Source organism: Lepidochelys kempii, chromosome 8 (assembly GCF_965140265.1).
Source record: "Lepidochelys kempii isolate rLepKem1 chromosome 8, rLepKem1.hap2, whole genome shotgun sequence".
Taxonomy (NCBI): domain Eukaryota; kingdom Metazoa; phylum Chordata; order Testudines; family Cheloniidae; genus Lepidochelys; species Lepidochelys kempii.
Genome location: NC_133263.1, coordinates 53,001,738 through 53,020,355, shown reverse-complemented (window position 1 = coordinate 53,020,355; position 18,618 = coordinate 53,001,738). Strand labels below are relative to the sequence as shown.

General features: G+C 45.7%; 1 protein-coding gene across 5 annotated transcripts in view; it reads left to right on the top strand.

Annotated features, from left to right (window-relative positions):
* The window catches only part of ACBD6 (acyl-CoA binding domain containing 6), a 149,435-nt gene that overhangs the window by 118,137 nt on the left and 12,680 nt on the right, over nt 1-18,618 (top strand). For all 5 annotated transcript variants that reach the window (XM_073356570.1, XM_073356573.1, XM_073356575.1 and 2 more), the window contains one exon: nt 16,324-16,354. In XM_073356570.1, the coding sequence (XP_073212671.1) occupies nt 16,324-16,354 (31 nt within the window). The remainder of the gene's footprint in view (nt 1-16,323; nt 16,355-18,618) is intronic.

Sequence of the window (18,618 nt, the reverse complement as noted above, 5' to 3'; positions counted from 1 at the left end):
AGTGCAAATGAGTTTGAAAATACAAGCATTATAAGTGGAAGATATGTTAAACCATGCCCAGAAGGCTTCAGAGATGTTTCACAAACTACTGTATAAATTCAGAAAATCACTTCATCCACCAAATAAATGCAGCCACCTCTGAGGTGGAACATGGTCACTGTTCAGGCATGCGGAGAAACACCTCACAACAGCTTGTCTTGAGTAGTAATGATGAATAATATCCAGCTGAAATGGCACATGGGAATTCAGGTATCATGATAAGTACTTTATCAGCTAGACTGAAAATCTGGGGATTGGGTTGGGATAAATAACCTGGAGGCTTCAGCTTCTCAGGCCCGTGAAGCTTGGATGCATCAACGCTATGGGGTTTCAAGAGGAGGATACTGGGCATTGTATTCTCTCAGAACTGTCAAAGCTGCTCTGAAAACTAGATGCAAAAAAAACCCACCTAGATTGGCGGCAATATGTGGCTAAGAGAACAATATAAGAACAGTGGTCCCCAGAATGAAGGAACTCCAGCTCTCAGGCTGGCGGTTAAAGGGTTTCAATGTTTCTTTCTCTCACATTACAGTTTTAAAACAAACGAAAGGTAATCCAGTTTTCTTTTCAGTACTGAGCTCTGCTGTAAGGGTCCACACCATTAAAAATATACTTAGCTGCTTCTCTATATAGGGCTAAGTTAGTTGTGCAGCTCCCTCTTGGTCTGTCCAGAGACCAGGTAGCTGAAAGATTTGATTGCTAACCAATCTTATGGCATATGTCAGGGGTAGCCAAACTGCGGCTCGCCTCTTTTACAATTAAAGTGCGGCCTGTGGCCCCCCGCCCCCCCCCACACTCTCTCTCTCTCCCCCCCCCCTTCCCCCGCCCTGACCAGGGGCAGGGGAGCTCAAGGCTTTTGCCCTGCATAAGGTGGTGGGGCTAGTGGCTTCTGCAGAAACAATTGGTGCCTGCTGAGAGTGGGAGGCACAATTTAAAGGTTCAGGCCCCATCAACAGCTTGAGTCAGACACATCCCAGGCCCTCCCTGCAGCTCCTAGGGGTTAGCTCTGGGTGGAGATGCAGTGGCAGACAGCTGGAAGCTGCAGAAAGGTGCTACTGTGTTAGCTCTGCAGGGGGCAGCAGCAAAAGCAGCAGCTCTCCCTGTACCTCCCAGCTGTTTCTGCTGCCTCTCCCCACCACTGCAGCTCCCAGCTTGCCAGCACTGGCAGCTGCCATGCAAGGAGGGGGCCCTGTGGTACCATGTGACCAAGTGGGGCCAGCAAATCCTGGCAAAAATCGGGGGGGGTGACCCCACATGCCCCCCCTCATGTTGCCTCTCTGTCAAGTGGGGAGGGGTGTCTCAGGGCTTCATCCCTCTGGGGTGCACCTGCTGGGGCCGAGGCACCAACACCCCCTTCACCACAGGGCTGAAGCCCTGAGCCCCGGCAGGTACGCCCTAACTCTTAAACTTCTTAAGATGCTCGTATGCGTATGCTCATAGTAAGTTTGGTCACCCTGGCATATGTGATCCTGCCCTAGTTAATCTGGTTTATCTTTAACCTACGCCCAAAATAACTGGTTGGGAGGTGAGTTACAAACTGATTGGGAGTTCAGAGTTTTGACTCAAGCTCTGTCAGCTTTGTGTCCAGGCCTTCCTTACCCCCACTGGTGCCTCTGCTATTACACTTCCTCTCAGTGTGAGAGCCTCATAAAATATCCCGGCTACCATCATGCAAATCCCAGAGGACAGCAGTCATGCAGTCTCCCAACAACATACTTCAGTGCAATCTTGTAATAATCATTAACATTTATACAGTGCATCACAAATATTGACTTAATCAGTGTAATACAGAGCACTCAGTCTAAAGCAGCAGGTAAAACTGAGCAGTCACAAGTGTATTTTGCTTCAGTTAAATCAAAAATAGATGAAACACAGCTGAAGTTCTGCTTCATTGTCCTAGAGTCAGCAATATTTGGGATTACAGGCACTGTTAAATGAGGAATACCATGCTGCATAAAGTCAAGAGCCTTGTACCAAAGCAGTGTGGTGTAAAAGGTGCTGGATTGACTAGTCTTGAGACTGAGAAATTCCCCAGTCATCCACAAAACAGAGATAGTCCAGGCAACTTCTCCTGCTCTACCCCTATCAGGGGACCATCTCCAGGTGTGAGAGATCGTTCCATTGGTCTCCAAGGCCCTTAGCCTTTCCATTGAGTAACATGGTGGTTTTGTGGTATGGGCATGTGTCCACTTGTTAAGAATTTTTATTGTAAGCATACGTTTCAAAATAAAGGGGGAAAGTCTTCTGCTTAGTGTAGTGTGTAACGTACGCATGTATTCCATTTAAGAGGAATATAAAAATCATGGTACCAAACATTCAACCTCAGCCTCCATTTTTACATGCCCCCATTTGCATCCATAGTCACTCAGCTACCAGATTTGACTGGACAAATGTGGGTTTTGCTTGTACTAACAGGATGCATGTCCACTTTTGGAAGCACAATGTGCAAAAAGGAGCACAAAAATAAAGGTTGTGTTAAGGCCAGCTGAAAATGTAGCTCATGGAGTTCACATTAATTGCATTAGTCTATGTCTTTTTATTTTGCTTGTTGGTGTATGTTTGCATGTAAATTCTGATACGTTTCGTGGCCTCATCCATTTAGTAGATAGGAATTTCATGGGGAGAAAATAAAATATGAGATGAAAGTAAATTGTTGGGACGCTAAAGCCTAATGTGGAAATAAATAAAAAGTAAAACATTTTTTAAAGGTAGGGAAAAATATTTTCCTTTCTATTTTTCACTTTCCTGGCTTGAGTAGTTCTGTGCCAGGTGTTTGCAAAGATCTATACTTGTGGCTCACAAGTGCCATTTCTCATTTAGATCCCTTCTTATTCTCTCCCATTTTATATACTAACCTTCTAAAGATTTAGTGTAAATATTTATCTTTTCACCAGCCAATCCCCAGTGCTCTTGAAACGCTCTTATCTCGTGCAATCCCTGCCAACATTTGAAATCGATAAATGGATGCACTTTTGAGTCCATAGAAATGAATGGAAAAAGGGAAGCTCTGTCTGTGGGGACAGAGTCGGAGAAAATGATACTGTAACATAAAATTTAAAAAGAGCTTGTCCCGCTTCACTGGGAAGAGCTGGCAAGTATGTCTCATGCTGTGTGTGTAACGCTCAGAAGTGGACGGTGCCCATTGGTTAGAAAGGGAGCAAGAAGAGTGGAACATCTGCATTCTGTTTGAGCGTTTGTGAGCCTATATACAGATACTATATATCCATGCATATGAATAATGCAACAATTAAAGATGTGCCCAAGTCAAAACCCCACATTTGAACTCATGCCCTCTTTCCTCTTCCTTCAAAGTCTGGGTTCATGGAGATATAGCTCCAAGTTTTGCAGCTCATACTCATCTCTAACTGCAGTATGAACATAGTTGTTGAAATTCAAAGGGAGAATCTGTACAGAACCTTTCATTCCCGTACTTCTAGGAGAACTATTTACTAATTCTGATCAGATTAAACAAATTGAATCTATAGAGAGACTGGTTTTAGACAGTGTTTGCCTCAGTGACTGTGCTTTCTCCTTCACATTGAATGCACCTGCTGTGTTTTAGAGCTTGCCACAGTATAGCTGAAAATAAGACTACTGCACGTCTCTGAAGAAAGATTGTGTTTACATAACTCTCTACAAAAAACTGTACGATGACACTGTTAGGGTTGAGGATTGAAAAGTCAGTAAATGCTTATGTGACGGTTCCACATCCTTCTCGCTTTGTGAGAGCAGCAAGTTCAGCCACTGTGTTTTATAAAATGTACAGCAGTCCCCCTAAGTCCCTATGCACCTTCAAAGGTTTGCAGGGGCTGAGCCAAAAGCTACTATGGTGCCCCGAATCAGCCCACGTGCACCTTTAGTAACTTGTATGCTTCAACTTGTAGGCCCTAAAGTTTTACTTTGTTTTTGAGTGCAGTTATGTAAAAAAAAAATAATTCTACATTTGTAAATTGCACTTCCATGATAAAGAGAATGCAATACAGTACTTGTATGAGGTGAATTGAAAAATACAATTTCTTATTTTTACAGTGCAAATATTTGTAATCAAAAATAATTATATAAAGTGAGTACTGTGCACTTGTATTCTGTGTTGTAATTGAAATCAGTATATTTGAAAATGTAGAAAAACATCAAAATATTTATAATAAATTTAAATTAGTATTCTGTTATAGTTTAACAGTGCAATTAAAACTGTTCTGTCGTGACTATTTTTTTAATCTTGTGATTAATTGCAATTATTTTTTAATCGTTTGACAGCTGTACTTTTTACAGTAAATATTGTTACAAAAATTCCCGAAGATAAGCATGGGGTGCAAACACTCATCCAATTCTATCTCCTGTTATGTTAAATTGATGTGCAGTAGTTGTAGGTGGCACTTACTTGATAAGACAGTTGGCCCATCTGCACTTTAAACATCATCTTGTCTTGAATTTTTGGGGGGGAGGAGGGGGGCTTACATTACTCATGAGCACAACAAAATCCTGTTATCCAAAAAGTTGCTCACTGGTAGTTGGATTTTCCTATGGTGACAACTGTTGCAGACACTGAACACTATGAAACTACTGGAGCCTCTGTGTGTGTGTGTGTTTTGATGATTTTTGTGAACCTTTGAGATTTTGTTTTAGAGGCAGGTTAGATCACTGTGGAACGGCCAATTCCAGTGTAACACAGTGGTTCCCAAAAAGTAAGCACTTACAGGCATCTGTATTACAGTATATGTATATTTTTTAACCAGTAGTCATAATACACCAAGGCAACTTCCTTCCTCTGGTCAATCTTCTCATTTAGTTTAGGGATTCCTTGTGGTGCTGGAAAATGAGCACACACCTTTCAAATCTAATTCCTCTGTGCTGTTCTGTTGAATTTGCATCATATGCTAGTTTGCAGGATGGGTGCTTTTTTATGTCACTTAGATAATCTAGAGTATTTCTGTGCAGGTGACTGGCTTCAGGCTCTCCCCCACCCTTCTTGTCCACAGCTAGAGTCAAGACTCCTAGGGTTTAACTTTCTATAAAATGACGGTAGCTGCTTATTCTGTAACTTCATACTGGAGATGTACTAAACTGTCCTCTGATTGTTTAAAGGTCAATATACTATTATTAATTTTGTGACTGCGTAGAAACAGAATCAGTGATGTTTGATTTAGAGGTTGGAGACAGCGTAAGATTTTCAGTACAGACGTTTGTGTTCAGGAAACATGTTCTATCTAAACACTAGGGGTGCCACATGTTTACCAGCCTACTGATACCCTGGGTACTGTTCTGTGGCCTGAATCCTGTAAGGAGTCAAGTGCTTCCTTTGTGACACTGAGCATCTGCCTTCATTTCCCATAGACTTCATATGGGATGTTTAACACCTTGCAAAATCAAGTCCTTGCTCTCCTAGGTTGGAGGGAAAAGGCATTTGGCCCCGGGGCATGTGTGGGTACAACAGATGCTGCCTGTGTTTTCGCAGCAGCAGCCCCAGACCTCTGGAATGGCCTTTCTTCTGCTTTGAGAAAAGTCATAGAAATCGGCTCTTCCAGACCTTATTTGCTAAAGCATTTGGCAAATTTTCATGTTTTAAATCTAGTCTTAACTGCATTGTAGTTTTGTGAAACACTTAGAATGCTGTGGCTAATAGGTACCACCACATAAATAACATGATTTATTGTTATAATACATCGTTTTACTAGGAGGAAAAGTTTTCATCTCCTTTCAAATCCATACAACCGTAGCTGTCTACCTACCATGGCCAAGTGTAACAAAAGGATGTAAAATGGGCTGCACAAATTCAGAGCTCGAGAAATGACATTCTTTTGTGCAGGTGAAAGCTTGGAATGGAACATAATGTTTTCCATAATTTGTGTGTGAGGAAGTGGGGGTCAGTTTTGGATTCACTGGCTTTCTCAGACATTTTGCTGCATATTTATCTTTCATTTATTTGTGTTTTCTGTATTTTTCCTGAGTTTTTTTTTTTTCCGTCTTCCTGTACTGGCTCTGCCACTGATTCACTTGGGTCCAGTCGCTAAACCTCTCTGTTTCTCATTTCCTTCATCTGTAAAGTGGGGGTATCATTCACTAGAGGCTGTGGGAGAGATTCATTAGGATGGCACTTTGAAAGTATAGCGCAAGTTGTGTAGAAAGCTAAATATTAGTGCTTTGAGTTGGACTTTTCTCCCTTTTGTATGATGTCACTTATTTGGTTGCGTTGACTTCTCTTTTTTCTTTTCTTTTTTTTCAACCTTTGACTTTCATGTGACTCCATTAAAAATCTTACACAATGATATACAGGTAGAAGATCACAACCGCTTACATGGAAAGCAAATATTAGGAAATTAATATATGTGGATTTAATGTGAATTAGCAGACAGAAAATGGGGGGAACTAGTGGTACGTGACCAACCAAATTTCTAGGGACCATAGTTTGGGAACATGTGATATCGACATAAATTTCTATCTAATTACCAGTTTCAGCATTTATCAATAGACTCTAGGTCTTGTGGATAGTTACAGTTCCATATAAATTACATTTAGGCAATCCTTTAAGATAAAGCAGAGGGAGAGGGATATAAATAACGATGACAAACATCCCTCCTCTGGCTTGGTCACTTGAAATGAAACAAACAAATAAAAATCATAATCAATTTAAATGGAGAAAAATGAACTGAGTCTAGTTGCAAAGTAGATAAGTAAAATCTTTCACTTACTCCTCCATGGCATTCATTTCCATTTGGTTATATGTATTCCTTGTTACAGATTTCAAACTAGGATTGCAAATCTCCCATGGTGCTGACTCATCGGCCTCCTGTCAGGATCACACAGAAGCAGCTGTGGTCCTGTACAGCTAATTATACTGGCCGCCGCTGTGGAGCTTTTATAGTCCTTTCACCTGAAAACTTTTGACAAATAATATCCAAGTGAATTATAACTGTAGATGTGTTTATAACTTATTAGTGGGGATCACAAAGAGGATTATCAAATTGCCGGCGAATTTAAAGCTCTCCGGGCTAGTTTGTGGCATTTAACCTCAGCCAGAAATAGGGGGCAGAGTGGAGCCCACCACGCCAGGAGAGACGTGGCTCAGTGGTCACCTTTCCCCCCAGAGTCCCAGGGAGCATAGTAGGTAGAACCTGCTGCACTCTCTGGTGCAACCTGCTCTCATCTCTTTGGCAGGTCATCATTGCCAGCTCCGTTGCCCATTTGGGCACTATGGCAAGGGACAGTCTGGCCCGTTGTGCAGTAAAAGTTACATTTGTATTGCATTGTAATTACTTAGTGGCTTTTTTGTGCTTACACATATTTCAGCAGGTTGAGATGTGGCCCACGCTCCTGGAAAATGTATAGATCCCTGCATTAAAAAGACTGGCTGGGGTTGATTTCAAGAATGCCTCTGTACTTCTTGATTCATTGTAAAACAATGAGTGTTTCAGGAAGGCTAATAATATTAGATGATAATCATATCATGTTATTTCCCCAACTAGACCTGTGATACGTATGTCCATGGCACTATCTGTAATTAGTTTTCAGGTGGGAGCACCTTAAGTTGAAGGATCAGAATTGCTGTATCTTAAGTCAAGCACTATGTCTCTCCAGCACATAGCAGCTTGGACACACAAGTTTCATTTGTCATGGTGCCACAAGAAGACAAATCAAAAAGAGATTGGGAGCAGTCAGGGCGTTTCAAGGCCCTAATGAGTGACCGTAGCTTAGGCTTTTTCAATTTCACTGGATTAAAAATTGTCATGGGGAAAATAAAAATCATAAGCCGAACATCTAAAAACTCTAACCTGGAATAGCATTTGACTAGCATTCAGATTTGGGAAAAATCACAGTGTAAATAATAGGTTCTGTTTCTAGAACAGTGAATTAAAAGTTCTTTTAAAAATAACATTTTAATTAAAGAAAAGCTTCTCTGAGGCTGAGACTTAAACTCAATTCTGGGAATAATAAGTTCCAAATCAAATGTCTGTAGAACCCAGCTTTGGTGAGAGTCTCATGGAACAACATTTTACGCAGACCTCTAGAATAAAGAACAAAAGTATATAGAATTTCTGTTAGCATGGGACATATACTGTAAGTCAGTGGTCGCCAATCTTTTTGTGCACAAGATCACTTTTTGAATTTAAGATCAACCCAGGATCTACCCCGCCCCTTCCCTGAGGCCCCATCCCTTCCCCGAGGCCTCGCCCCACTCACTCCATTCCCCCCTTCCTCCATCGCTTGCTCTTCTCCACCCTCACTCACTTTCACCAGGCTGGGGCAGGGAGTTGGGGTGTATGAGGGGGTGCAGGATCTGGGCTGGGGCCAAGGGGTTCGGAGTGCAGAACAGGGTGAGGGGTCTGGAGGGAGTTTGGGTGCAGGAGGGGGCTCTGAGCTGGGGCAGGGGGTTGGGGTGCAGGAGAAGGTGCGAAATGCAGACTCCGGCTGGGAGGTGCTTACCATAGGCGACTCCCAGCCAGTGGCACAGCAGGGCTCAGGCAGGCTGCCTGCCTGCCCTGGCCCCACACTGCTCCTGGAAGCAGTTGGCTGCTGGAACATCTCTGCGGCCCCTGGGGAGGAAGGGGGTAGCGGCTCTCCATGTGCTGCCCTCACCCGCAAGCACAGCCCCTGCCCGCATTCCCGCCATTGGTAGCTAAGGGGACAGTGCTGGGGGCGGGGGCAGCGCGCGGGGCTGCAGACACATGCCAGCAGCCAGCTGCTTCCAGGAGCGAAGTGGGACCACGGCAGGCAGGCAGCCTGCCTGAGCCCCGCTGCGCCACCCACCTTTAGCGACCCAGAGATCACGATCAACTGGCAGAGGCTCCAGGATCGACCAGTCGATCACAATCGATGGGTTGGTGATCACTGCAGTAAGTAGTTTTGAGGTTGTTGAGCTTATTTGTACTATATCTGAAGGGAATTCTTCCAGGATGCCTATGTCTTCAACTCACCTCCTTTCATTTGGTTAGTGTAACCCACATCCCCTCCCCCAAAACAAACAAACACACACACACACACACACACACATGGCATGTATTAAACTCTGCCTTTCCAATAATTCATTTGTACTGTCCCCGCCTCTTCATCTCCAGTCATTTCCAATACCTTGCTGAAGTCAGTGCAGTCTTTGTAGCTTCCAAAGCAAGCGTGTGCTTGAGAACCTCTCTGTGGCTCTGAATCTGATCTGTTGTCTTGTTAGGGCTTGTCTGCACTACAAAATTAAGTTGACCTATGTTACATCAACTTACAGCCACCACAGTAATTAAATTGATTTTACATGTCCACAGTACACTTCTTGTGTCGGCTGTGCACATCCTCACCAGGAGCGCTTGCACCGATTTAACTGCCAGTGTAGGGCATTGTGGGATGGCTTGTGAAAGGCAGCAATAGTCAATATAAGCAACGTAGTGTCTACACTGACAGTGCATGGACCTAACTACATTGACTTAAGCACTATGCCTCTCGTGGAGGTGGAGTTATTAAGTCGGAGTAGTGGGTGACTTATATCAGCAGGAGGAACGTGGCAGTGTAGACACTTTCAGAAGTAGGTCGACGTACACTGCCTTGTGTCGACCTAACTCTGAAGTGTAGACCAGGCCTTAGGGCATGGCTACACTTGCAGATGTAGAGCGCTTTGAGTTAAACCCGCCTTCGGAGAGCGCAGTAGGGAAAGCACTGCAGTCTGTCCACACTGACAGGAACAAACGCACCAGCGTGGCCACATTTGTGGCACTTGCAGTGGCATTGGGAGCGGTGCATTATGGGCAGTTATCCCTCAGAGCACCTCTTCCCATTCTGGCGCTGTGGCTTGTGGGAAGGGCAGGGGGTGGGGAGGGCATTCTGGGTCCTGTCCCAATGCCCCGTGATGCAACGGTTCTCATCCCAGCAATCCCTGTGCTTCCACCCGCATTTGGCACCATCTTTCAATGTTTTTTGTACTGCGCACTCTGTCTTCCCTTTTGGTCTGCGGGAATGTAGCCTGAACTGCTGAGGAGTATGCTGACGAGTCTCGCCAGCATGTCACATTTGGCAGTCGAGTTATTCCTTATGATCCAAAGTGACAGTGAGGGCTCCAACAATTATGTCAACTCGAGTAACACATATGACACGAGTTTGCTTGTGACATTCACGGACATGCTCACCACAGTGGAACGCCGCTTTTGGGCTCAGGAAACAACCACTGAGTGGTTGGATCACATCATCCTGCAAGTCTGGGATGACTAGCAGTGGCTGCAGAACTTTCAGATGAGAAAAGTCACTTTCATGGGACTGTGTGAGGAGTTTGCCCCACCCTGTGGTGCAAGGACACGAGATTGAGAGCTGCCCAGCCGGTGGAGAAGCAGGTGGCTATTGCAATCTGGAAGCTGGCAACTCCAAACAGCTACCGATCGGTTGCTAACCAGTTTGGAGTGGGGAAGTCGACAGTTGGAATCGTGTTGATGCAAATTTGCAGGGCCATTAATCGCATCCTGCTCAGAAGAACTGTGACTCCAGGTAATGTGCAGGACATTGTGGCTGGCTTTGTCTAAATGGGTTTTCCTAACTGCGGAGGGGCGATAGATGGCACACACATTCCAATTCTGGCACCAGCCCACCTAGCCTCAGAGTACGTTAATCGGAAGGGGTATTTCTCTGTGGTTCTCCAGGCGCTTGTGGATCACCGTGGGCGTTTCATTGACATTAACGCAGGCTGGCCCGGAAAGGTGCATGACGCGCGCATCTTTCGGAATACTGGCCTGTTCAAGAAGCTGCAAGCTGGGACTTTTTTCCCAGACCAGAAGATCACCGTAGGAGAAGTCGAAATGCTGACTGTGATCCTTGGAGACCCCGCTTACCCTTTAATGCCGTGGCTCATGAAACCCTACACAGGGAGCCTTGACAGCAGCAAGGAGCCATTCAACAACAGGCTGAGCCGGTGCAGAATGACTGTGGAGTGTGCTTTTGGCCGTTTAAAGGGCCGCTGGTGATCTCTGTATGGGAAGCTGGACCTGGCTGATGACAGCATCCCCGCGGTTATATCCGTGTGCTGTACCCTCCATAACATTTGTGAAAGGAAAGGTGAAAAATTCACTCAGGCATGGAACTCGGAGGTTCAACACCTGGAGGCTGAATTTGAACAGCCAGAGACCAGGGCTATTAGAGAGGCCCAGCGCGGGGCTGCAAGGATTAGGGATGCCTTGAGGGAGCAATTTGAAGCTGAAAGCCACCAGTAATGTCTGGTGCCCTGCACGGGAGTGAAGTGCAGTGGTTCCAATGTTAGTAGGAATCTGTGTTTGCTACGCTGACTTGCAGTGCCTGTTTCTTTCCTGGGCTATGGTATCTTTTACGTTATGCAATAATAAAGAATGTTTTCAAAGCCAAAAAAATCCATTTATTGAAAAGAAAATTCATTTATTGAAAAGAAACGCAACTGCTTGGGAAACAGAAAGGGCAAGGGGGTGGGGTGGGGAACGGTACAATCACAGATTTGCATATGTCCTGTTATCATACTCAGCCTTCCTGTCTGGAGTGCTATGCAGTGAGTGCTGCACTTCAGGATGGCTATACTGCATGGTGATGAGGGTTGAGTGCAGTGGGTAAGAGTCGTAGTTTTCAGGGCTGGGTGGTGAAGCTACAGGTGTTGGGGAGGCAGCTGGAGGTGGTAAGAACCCGGATGTTGGGGAGCGTGGGTTGGAGGTGACATGGGGGGACAAGGGCTGCAGGGGGGGTCGGGCACGGTAGTGCTCCGCCTGCATGGCTACGAGTGCCTGGATCGAGTCCGCTTGGCGCTCCATGATGCTTATCAGCCGATCCGTGCTTTGCTGCTGGAGCACTGTGCTTTTCTGCCAGCGCTCCTCATTCTGCTGGCGGATCCTCCTTTCCCTGTCTCGCAACTCCTGCACTTTTCGATTTTCATTACTTGAATGCGGCATTACTTCATGTAACGTCTTCCTTGTTTCTACGTGGCCTCTTTCTGATTCTTTGGAGTCTTTTGGCTGGTGATAACACGGACGGCTGAGATCTCAAGCTTGCATCTGTAAAGGCAAAATGCAACACTTAACAGAGGCAGCATTGTTCACACCAGCTGGAGTTGTGATTCCCCCGTACTTATGGGCAAGCACTGTCTACACAATAGCATAATTTGCCCGTCCCAAAGCGAGCGCACATAACCCACGGGAGCCCCAAAATGGTGAGTAAGCACAGGGTCAAGCGTGACTGATTGTTTCATGGCTGTACTGTCCTCTGGGTTTCTGTGCCTTGGGGAGAGCCAACAGCTGCAGGGGGCCCCTATACTGAACACTGTCCCCGCATTTTCCACAGGATGAGTTCATCCTGGAAGATATCTCGCTGCTGAGGGTGACCTGGGAAGCAAGGGAGGGTCTTCTACTGCAATGCGGATTCCACCCTGGCCCATATGCAGCTTGCCTGTGTGCAGCAATGGTCCCCCCGCCCCGCACGGCACAGTGACGCGGACAAGTTAGCCTTACTGGGATAAGGACTACAGTGGCTCTCCCGAGAAACCTGCGCAAGCGCATTGCCCAAGTTCTGGCTGAGACCTTTGCAGAGATCACTGAGGCCGATTACCACGATGTGAGAGAGCACATCAACGCCCTGTTCTGCATCTAGGCATGCATACGGCCCTAACCCTCCTCGCTCCAAGAGCCTGCACCGAACAACTTCCTTCCCAAAATAAAAGCCACTTACTGGGCACCTCCTCTGGTGTTTGTCCTTCCCCAAGCACCGGCTGCCACGACCAGCTACCTTCCTTCTGGCTTGATAACAGCTCCTGGCTGCATGCATGTAGGGATTCCGGGGTGTCTTCCTCCACCTCAGCACCCTCGCTCCCGCTTTGCTTCTCTTCCTCCTCCCGCCTTGTTGAACTGGGCTTTGAAGGGCCCATGGTGGTACTCGGAGTGGAGGCGAGGTTGGCTCCAAGTATCGCGTCCAGCTCTTTGTAGAAATGGCAGGTCGCAGGGGCAGCACCGGAACGGCCGTTTGCCTCTCAGGCTTTGCGGTAGGCATTCCGCAGCTCCTTAACTTTAACCCTGCACTGCAGTGCCTCCCGGTCATGGCGCCTTTCCATCATGTCCCTTGATATCTGCCCGAAGTTATCGTAATTCCTACGGCTGGAGCGCAGCTGGGACTGGACAGCGTCCTCCCCACAAACACTGATGAGGTCCAGCACCTCACCATTGCTCCATACTGGGGATCGCCTGGCGCGTGGAGGCATGGTCACCTGGAAAGATTCGCTGAGCAAACAGGAAGGGGATTTTCAAAATTCCCAGGAGATTTAAAGGGCAGGTCTGACGGTTGGTCACCTGAGGGCAGGGCAGTAGAGTTCAAAGTGATGACCAGAGTGGCTAGAACAGGCATTGTGGGACTCTTCTGGAGGCTGATCAGAGCACACTATAGGACCAGGGCATCCCTACTGGCGCCGCAGCGCTCCAGCGGGGGCGCAGCAAAAGTTATTCCACTTGCCGAGGTGGAGACCAGCAGCGCTGTAGCCACAGAGTCAGAGCGCTCTACGTGCCTTGCCAGTGTGGACGGGTAGTGAGCTAGTGCTCCCGGGGCTCCTTTATTGTGCTGTAACTCGCAAGTGTAGCCAAGCCCTTAGTGTTGAATAGTCAGTGAATGTTGTCCTTAATTACCTCTGTTATTTTCTGTGTAGCGTATACTATAGATATAAATTTACATATCCTCGCCAAATATCCATTCAATGTGTAGTGGCACTCAAAAATGTAACAATGTTGGGAATCATTAAGAAAGGGATTGATAATAAGACAGAAAATATCATATTGCCGCTGTATAAATCCATAGTACACCCATATCATGAATACTGTGTGCAGATGTGGTCACCCCATCTCAAAAGAGATATATTGAAATTGGAAAAGGTTCAGAAAAGGGCAACAAAAATGACTAGGGGTATGGAATGGCTGCTGTATGAGGAGAGATTAGTAAGACTGGGACTTTCAGCTTGGAAAAGAGACGACTAAGGGGGGATATGATAGAGGTCTGTAAAATCATGACTAGTGTGGAGAAAGTAAATAAAGAAGTGTAATTTACTCCTTTTCATAACACAAAAACTAGGGGTCACCAAATGAAATTAATGGGCAGCAGGTTTAAAACAAACAAAAGGAAGTATTTCTTCACACAACGCACAGTCAACCTGTGGAACTCCTTGCCAGAGGATGTTGTGAAGGCCAAGACTATAACAGGGTTCAAAAAAGAACTGGATAAATTCATGGAGGATAATTCCATGATTGGGTATTAGCCAGGATGGGCAGGGATGGTGTCCCTAACCTCTATTTGCCAGAAGCTGGGAATGGGCAACAAGGGATGGATCACTTGATGGCTACCTGTTCTGTTCGTTCCCTCTGAGGCACCTGGCATTGGCCACTGTCGGAAGACAGGATACTGGGCTAGATGGACCTTTGGTCTGACCTAGTGTGGCTGCTCTTATGTTCTTAAGTTTGCACTCGCTACAGCAACTCAGAGGAAAAGGGACAAGGCCCTTTTTGATGCTTAAGCTGCAGTACTGTTGTTCCTGAGGGTTTGTCTACACTACAAGCACTACAGCAGCATATCTGCAACTACACCGCTGTAGTACTGATGCTTACTACAGCAACAGGTTTTTCCATTGTAGTAAATCCACCCCCTCACAAGGCGAAAGGTAGGTTGAGGGAAGAATTCGTCCATCAGTTTAGCTGTGTATATACCGGGATTTAGATTGACTTAGTTATATCTCTTGGGGGGGGTGTGAATTTTTCACATCCCTGAGCAACCTAGCTAGGTAGACCTAAGTTTAGGTGTGGACCTGGGCTGGGACAGAAATACTTGTCTGTTCCAATTTGAATGCAGAATCTCCTGAAACACAGTTGTTCCTAATCTCCTAGGCTGAAAAATGTTACAGCAATCTCTGGTCTGTCAACAAATACTCAGAAACCACAAATCTCCAAACAGTCAGTTTTGTGTTTTCAGTTTATTTTTCAGTTCTTTTCTCTTCCACTGCTTCAGAGGGCAGGACAGGCTGCAGAGCTTGCAGTATAACCCCAAAGAAGATGGTTATTAAAAAGTGACCAAATTATGATTAAAATTCTGCAAATCAATGGGGGTTAAAGGAGAGCATTGCAAAGAGCCAGATCCTGCTGTGGCTAATAACTCAATGGGAAGCAGAGATGCAACTGGTTCATCTTCCGACACGAGCATCCTGCTATTCAGGGTGCTGCACTGTGGGGTGCTCGCTGCTGCTCTTTCTAGCAGGTGCAACATGCATACCCACCATCTGCTGGCAAGCACTGGCTTCTGGTGACTGCATTTGTGCTTTTCGGCTTCGAGACCTGTACGTGCCTCTGAACTTGCCGGCTGTGTTCCCCTGGGGGTGTGCTGTGCAGGCTGATCCATTAGCTGTACATGCTTCTAACAATGCTGAGATACCCACACTATGATGGAATTTTGCACAAGGAGAAGAGGCTCTCTGCAGCTCTTCCCCTTGGCTCTCGTGAACCAGCACAGCACAGCGCAGGACTCACACAGTTTGACTGATGTTATGTTTTTCTGTACTTGTTTGACCAGCTGGGTGGGGGACAGTTTTGCACTGACTTCTGAAAACTGCACAAGAATTCATTTTTAATATTAATCATAAACATCTCTCAAAGCTCTTCATATAGTAATGATTTAGGGGGAAATCTTCAAAAGTGAAAGGCTCCTAAGTCACCTAGGAGCATAGTCAGTCACATAGTCTACTTTGAAAATATTACCCTTAATTGCCAGCAGGAATTCTGAGGCTAAGACTGCATCCATTTTGCACTAAAGCAGTAGCACATATGCAGTCTTGGCTCATAGAGCCTGCTTTATTGAGAGAAGAAATATTGGCTTTGATATTGAGGTTATCCCTCTAATAATTATGAAAAGCTGCCTGGGAGCTTTGCCTTCACCTGAACAGCTGTCAGAGATCTTGCTTGGAGAGCACCTCTGGCAATGCACTCAGCCTCCTTCCTTCCTTCCAGTGTTGCATTGCAGTCGCAGGACTGGCCAGGGACCCCGCATTTGGCTGTCGTGCTAGAATCCTTGATTTTTCGGAGCTAGAAGTATCCGTGCTCTGAACTGCGTTACGCTGACATTGTGATGTCACTAGGCATTCTTATGAGTTGCTGACGTGTGTTCACAGTGTGCTGAGCCCATGAAAGGCAGAAGATTCAGTAGAATTCTGACTGCTGTTTAGCATGGTGCTGTGTGCTAGTTGTCTCGTTAATTTAATAAATTGCTCTGACTGGTTAGTTGTTAACTTATTTATACCCCTAGAACCTGCATGTGCCTCTAAACCCAGGTCTCTTTGTTTTTCAGGATGATGAAGGCCAGACCGCACTGCATTATGGTAAGCTGGTTTTGGATTTACATGTTTGCCTATTAACTGCATGAGTTTTCTGTTTGAATAAACAATATGTGTAAAACAAATTTCAGAAGAAGTGGAAGCAGGGAGCTGTCCAGAAACTGGAGCTGGATTAACCAGGCCGGCTAACTCCAACAGCAAATCCTAGTGAAAAGTGTGGGAAAGTGGTGTGCAAATGTTTCAGCAAGTGATCTTTAGAATCTCATCATATTAATGTGCTGGTGTTGGCCTGGTAGCACTGTGGACTACACTGGGGGAGGCCCCATCCTCTCTCACCTTTACTGTCTCCTAACAGCTGTCTGGACCCCACCTTCACCTTCTTTCTCTCCATTCTTGGCTCCCTCTGTGTCTCCTCCACTCCGCATGGTTAACAGGGCTTTCTTCACTTGGACTGCTCCATCTGCCCATGTTTGGGACACTCTTCCTCCATTGCACTCGCTGACTCAGTTCCCTTCCTTAAATCTCACTGTGAAGCCTTCCTTTTCCCTTTGATTAGTGATTCACTTTCTGTATAAAGTCTTTTGCAGTCCTGTTCCGGATGCAGGGTAGTGTGTAGCATACCAAGGAATCTCAGTTGCCAGAAATGTGGCTGTTGGACCTGTTAGCAGTAAAGCGTTGGAGGAATCATATCAAAGAGCACTGGCTTTCCTATCCTGGACAAGCCGTGTGGGACAGGAGGATGTTGCAGAAACAGTACAGTGAATTTTTCTTTTAGAGAAGATTGCCGTGGCTTGAACTGACAACGAACAAGTTACAAGCCTAGCTTACGCTGGCAGCACCAGCCTCAGAGGTTCTGCACTTAACAAACAAAGAGCATCTCTCCTACTTCTTGAAACTATGGCATGTGTCACTCCTGCAGTTGAATCGTAATTAGCTTTGACTTGTAAAAACCTGACTTGAGGGTCTAAAGTTTTTGTATAGTCTTTTTAGTGAAAATTGTGATCGATACAAAAGAGACAAACAGAGACTAAAATGATACACAGTGCTGATGTGCAGAGAGTGAACAAAAAAAGGCTGATAAATCTACCAGAATATTTTCCTAAATTAAATAATTTATCGTCATTTTATAATCGCTGTGTAATTAGTGACACCTGTCGCTCGGGTAGTATTTGTGCCTGGTCCTCCTTCAGACCCGTACCACAAGGACAGCAACAGGATAGCAAAATGATTGTAGAGATCAGCCCAAGATGCAGAGTTTGGATCTGGATCTAAATCTGCCTAAATTCTGGGGTGTCTGGACACAGGGTTCATTCAGTCTGATACTTTGTGACTTTTCCCCACATGCCCCTTCATGTACAGTCCATTGTTCCTCTTATTTCAAACACAGCCATTCCTGTCACCCCAATTGAAATAGATCATTGCTTATTTTAACAAACAGTGGTGGCTCAGCTGTCTGAATAACACTGTCTTAGTCACCTTTTATCCTCACGTTGTGCTTTCTCTTTGTCTGTCTCAGTCGGAGCTTTGTCCTTTCCTTATTAAGGGGCAGATCCTACCACCTGGTGCATAGGTGCGGATGGTTTCATAGCTGTGGGATGCATGCAGTTTCATTGCACAAGAGGAGAGGGCCGGGTCTTCCAATCCTTCCTGCAGCAGAGGGGGCCCAAGGGTGACAGAGGCTACTTTAGCCATTGGGCTGGAGTAGCTCCCATATAGCATCTCCCCTCCCACTCTCCAGCCTGTGGGGAGGACTCCTCACCTTTCCCCTTGTGCAGACTCCTAGCACCCATCTACAGTGATTAAACTGGTTATGAGTTTTGGGGCTAACTGGTAATTTTCTCAGCCACATGATCAGACTATCCAGCAGTATCTGCCTGAAGCAAAAGAGGCAAGTTGTATTATATTTATGATATTATTTGTTTTCAGAGGTTTTGATCAGATTCACTGGTGGTAGAATTAAAAGAGGTCAACTTAAAAACCTCGTCATTTTTAAAAAATGAGGTAAAGTAATGTGGACTACTACATGCCCCTGCGTCACCCTGCCAAGTTGCGGGGGTAGGGGGGTTATAATCACAGTTTCCATTTTTTAAACAATGTGATTTTGATCTCTTATATGCAATGTGTTGTAGCCATGTTGGTCCCAGGATATTAGCGAGACAAGGTGGGTGAGGTAATAGAACAGATATTACTTCACCCACCTTGTCTCTTTTGGTCTCTTGTTGCTTTGTCTTAGAGCCACACAAACAAAAGGGAAACTCGCTGACTGTACAGGGGAAGCCATGAAAATGACTCTGCACAAAGTGCCGTCA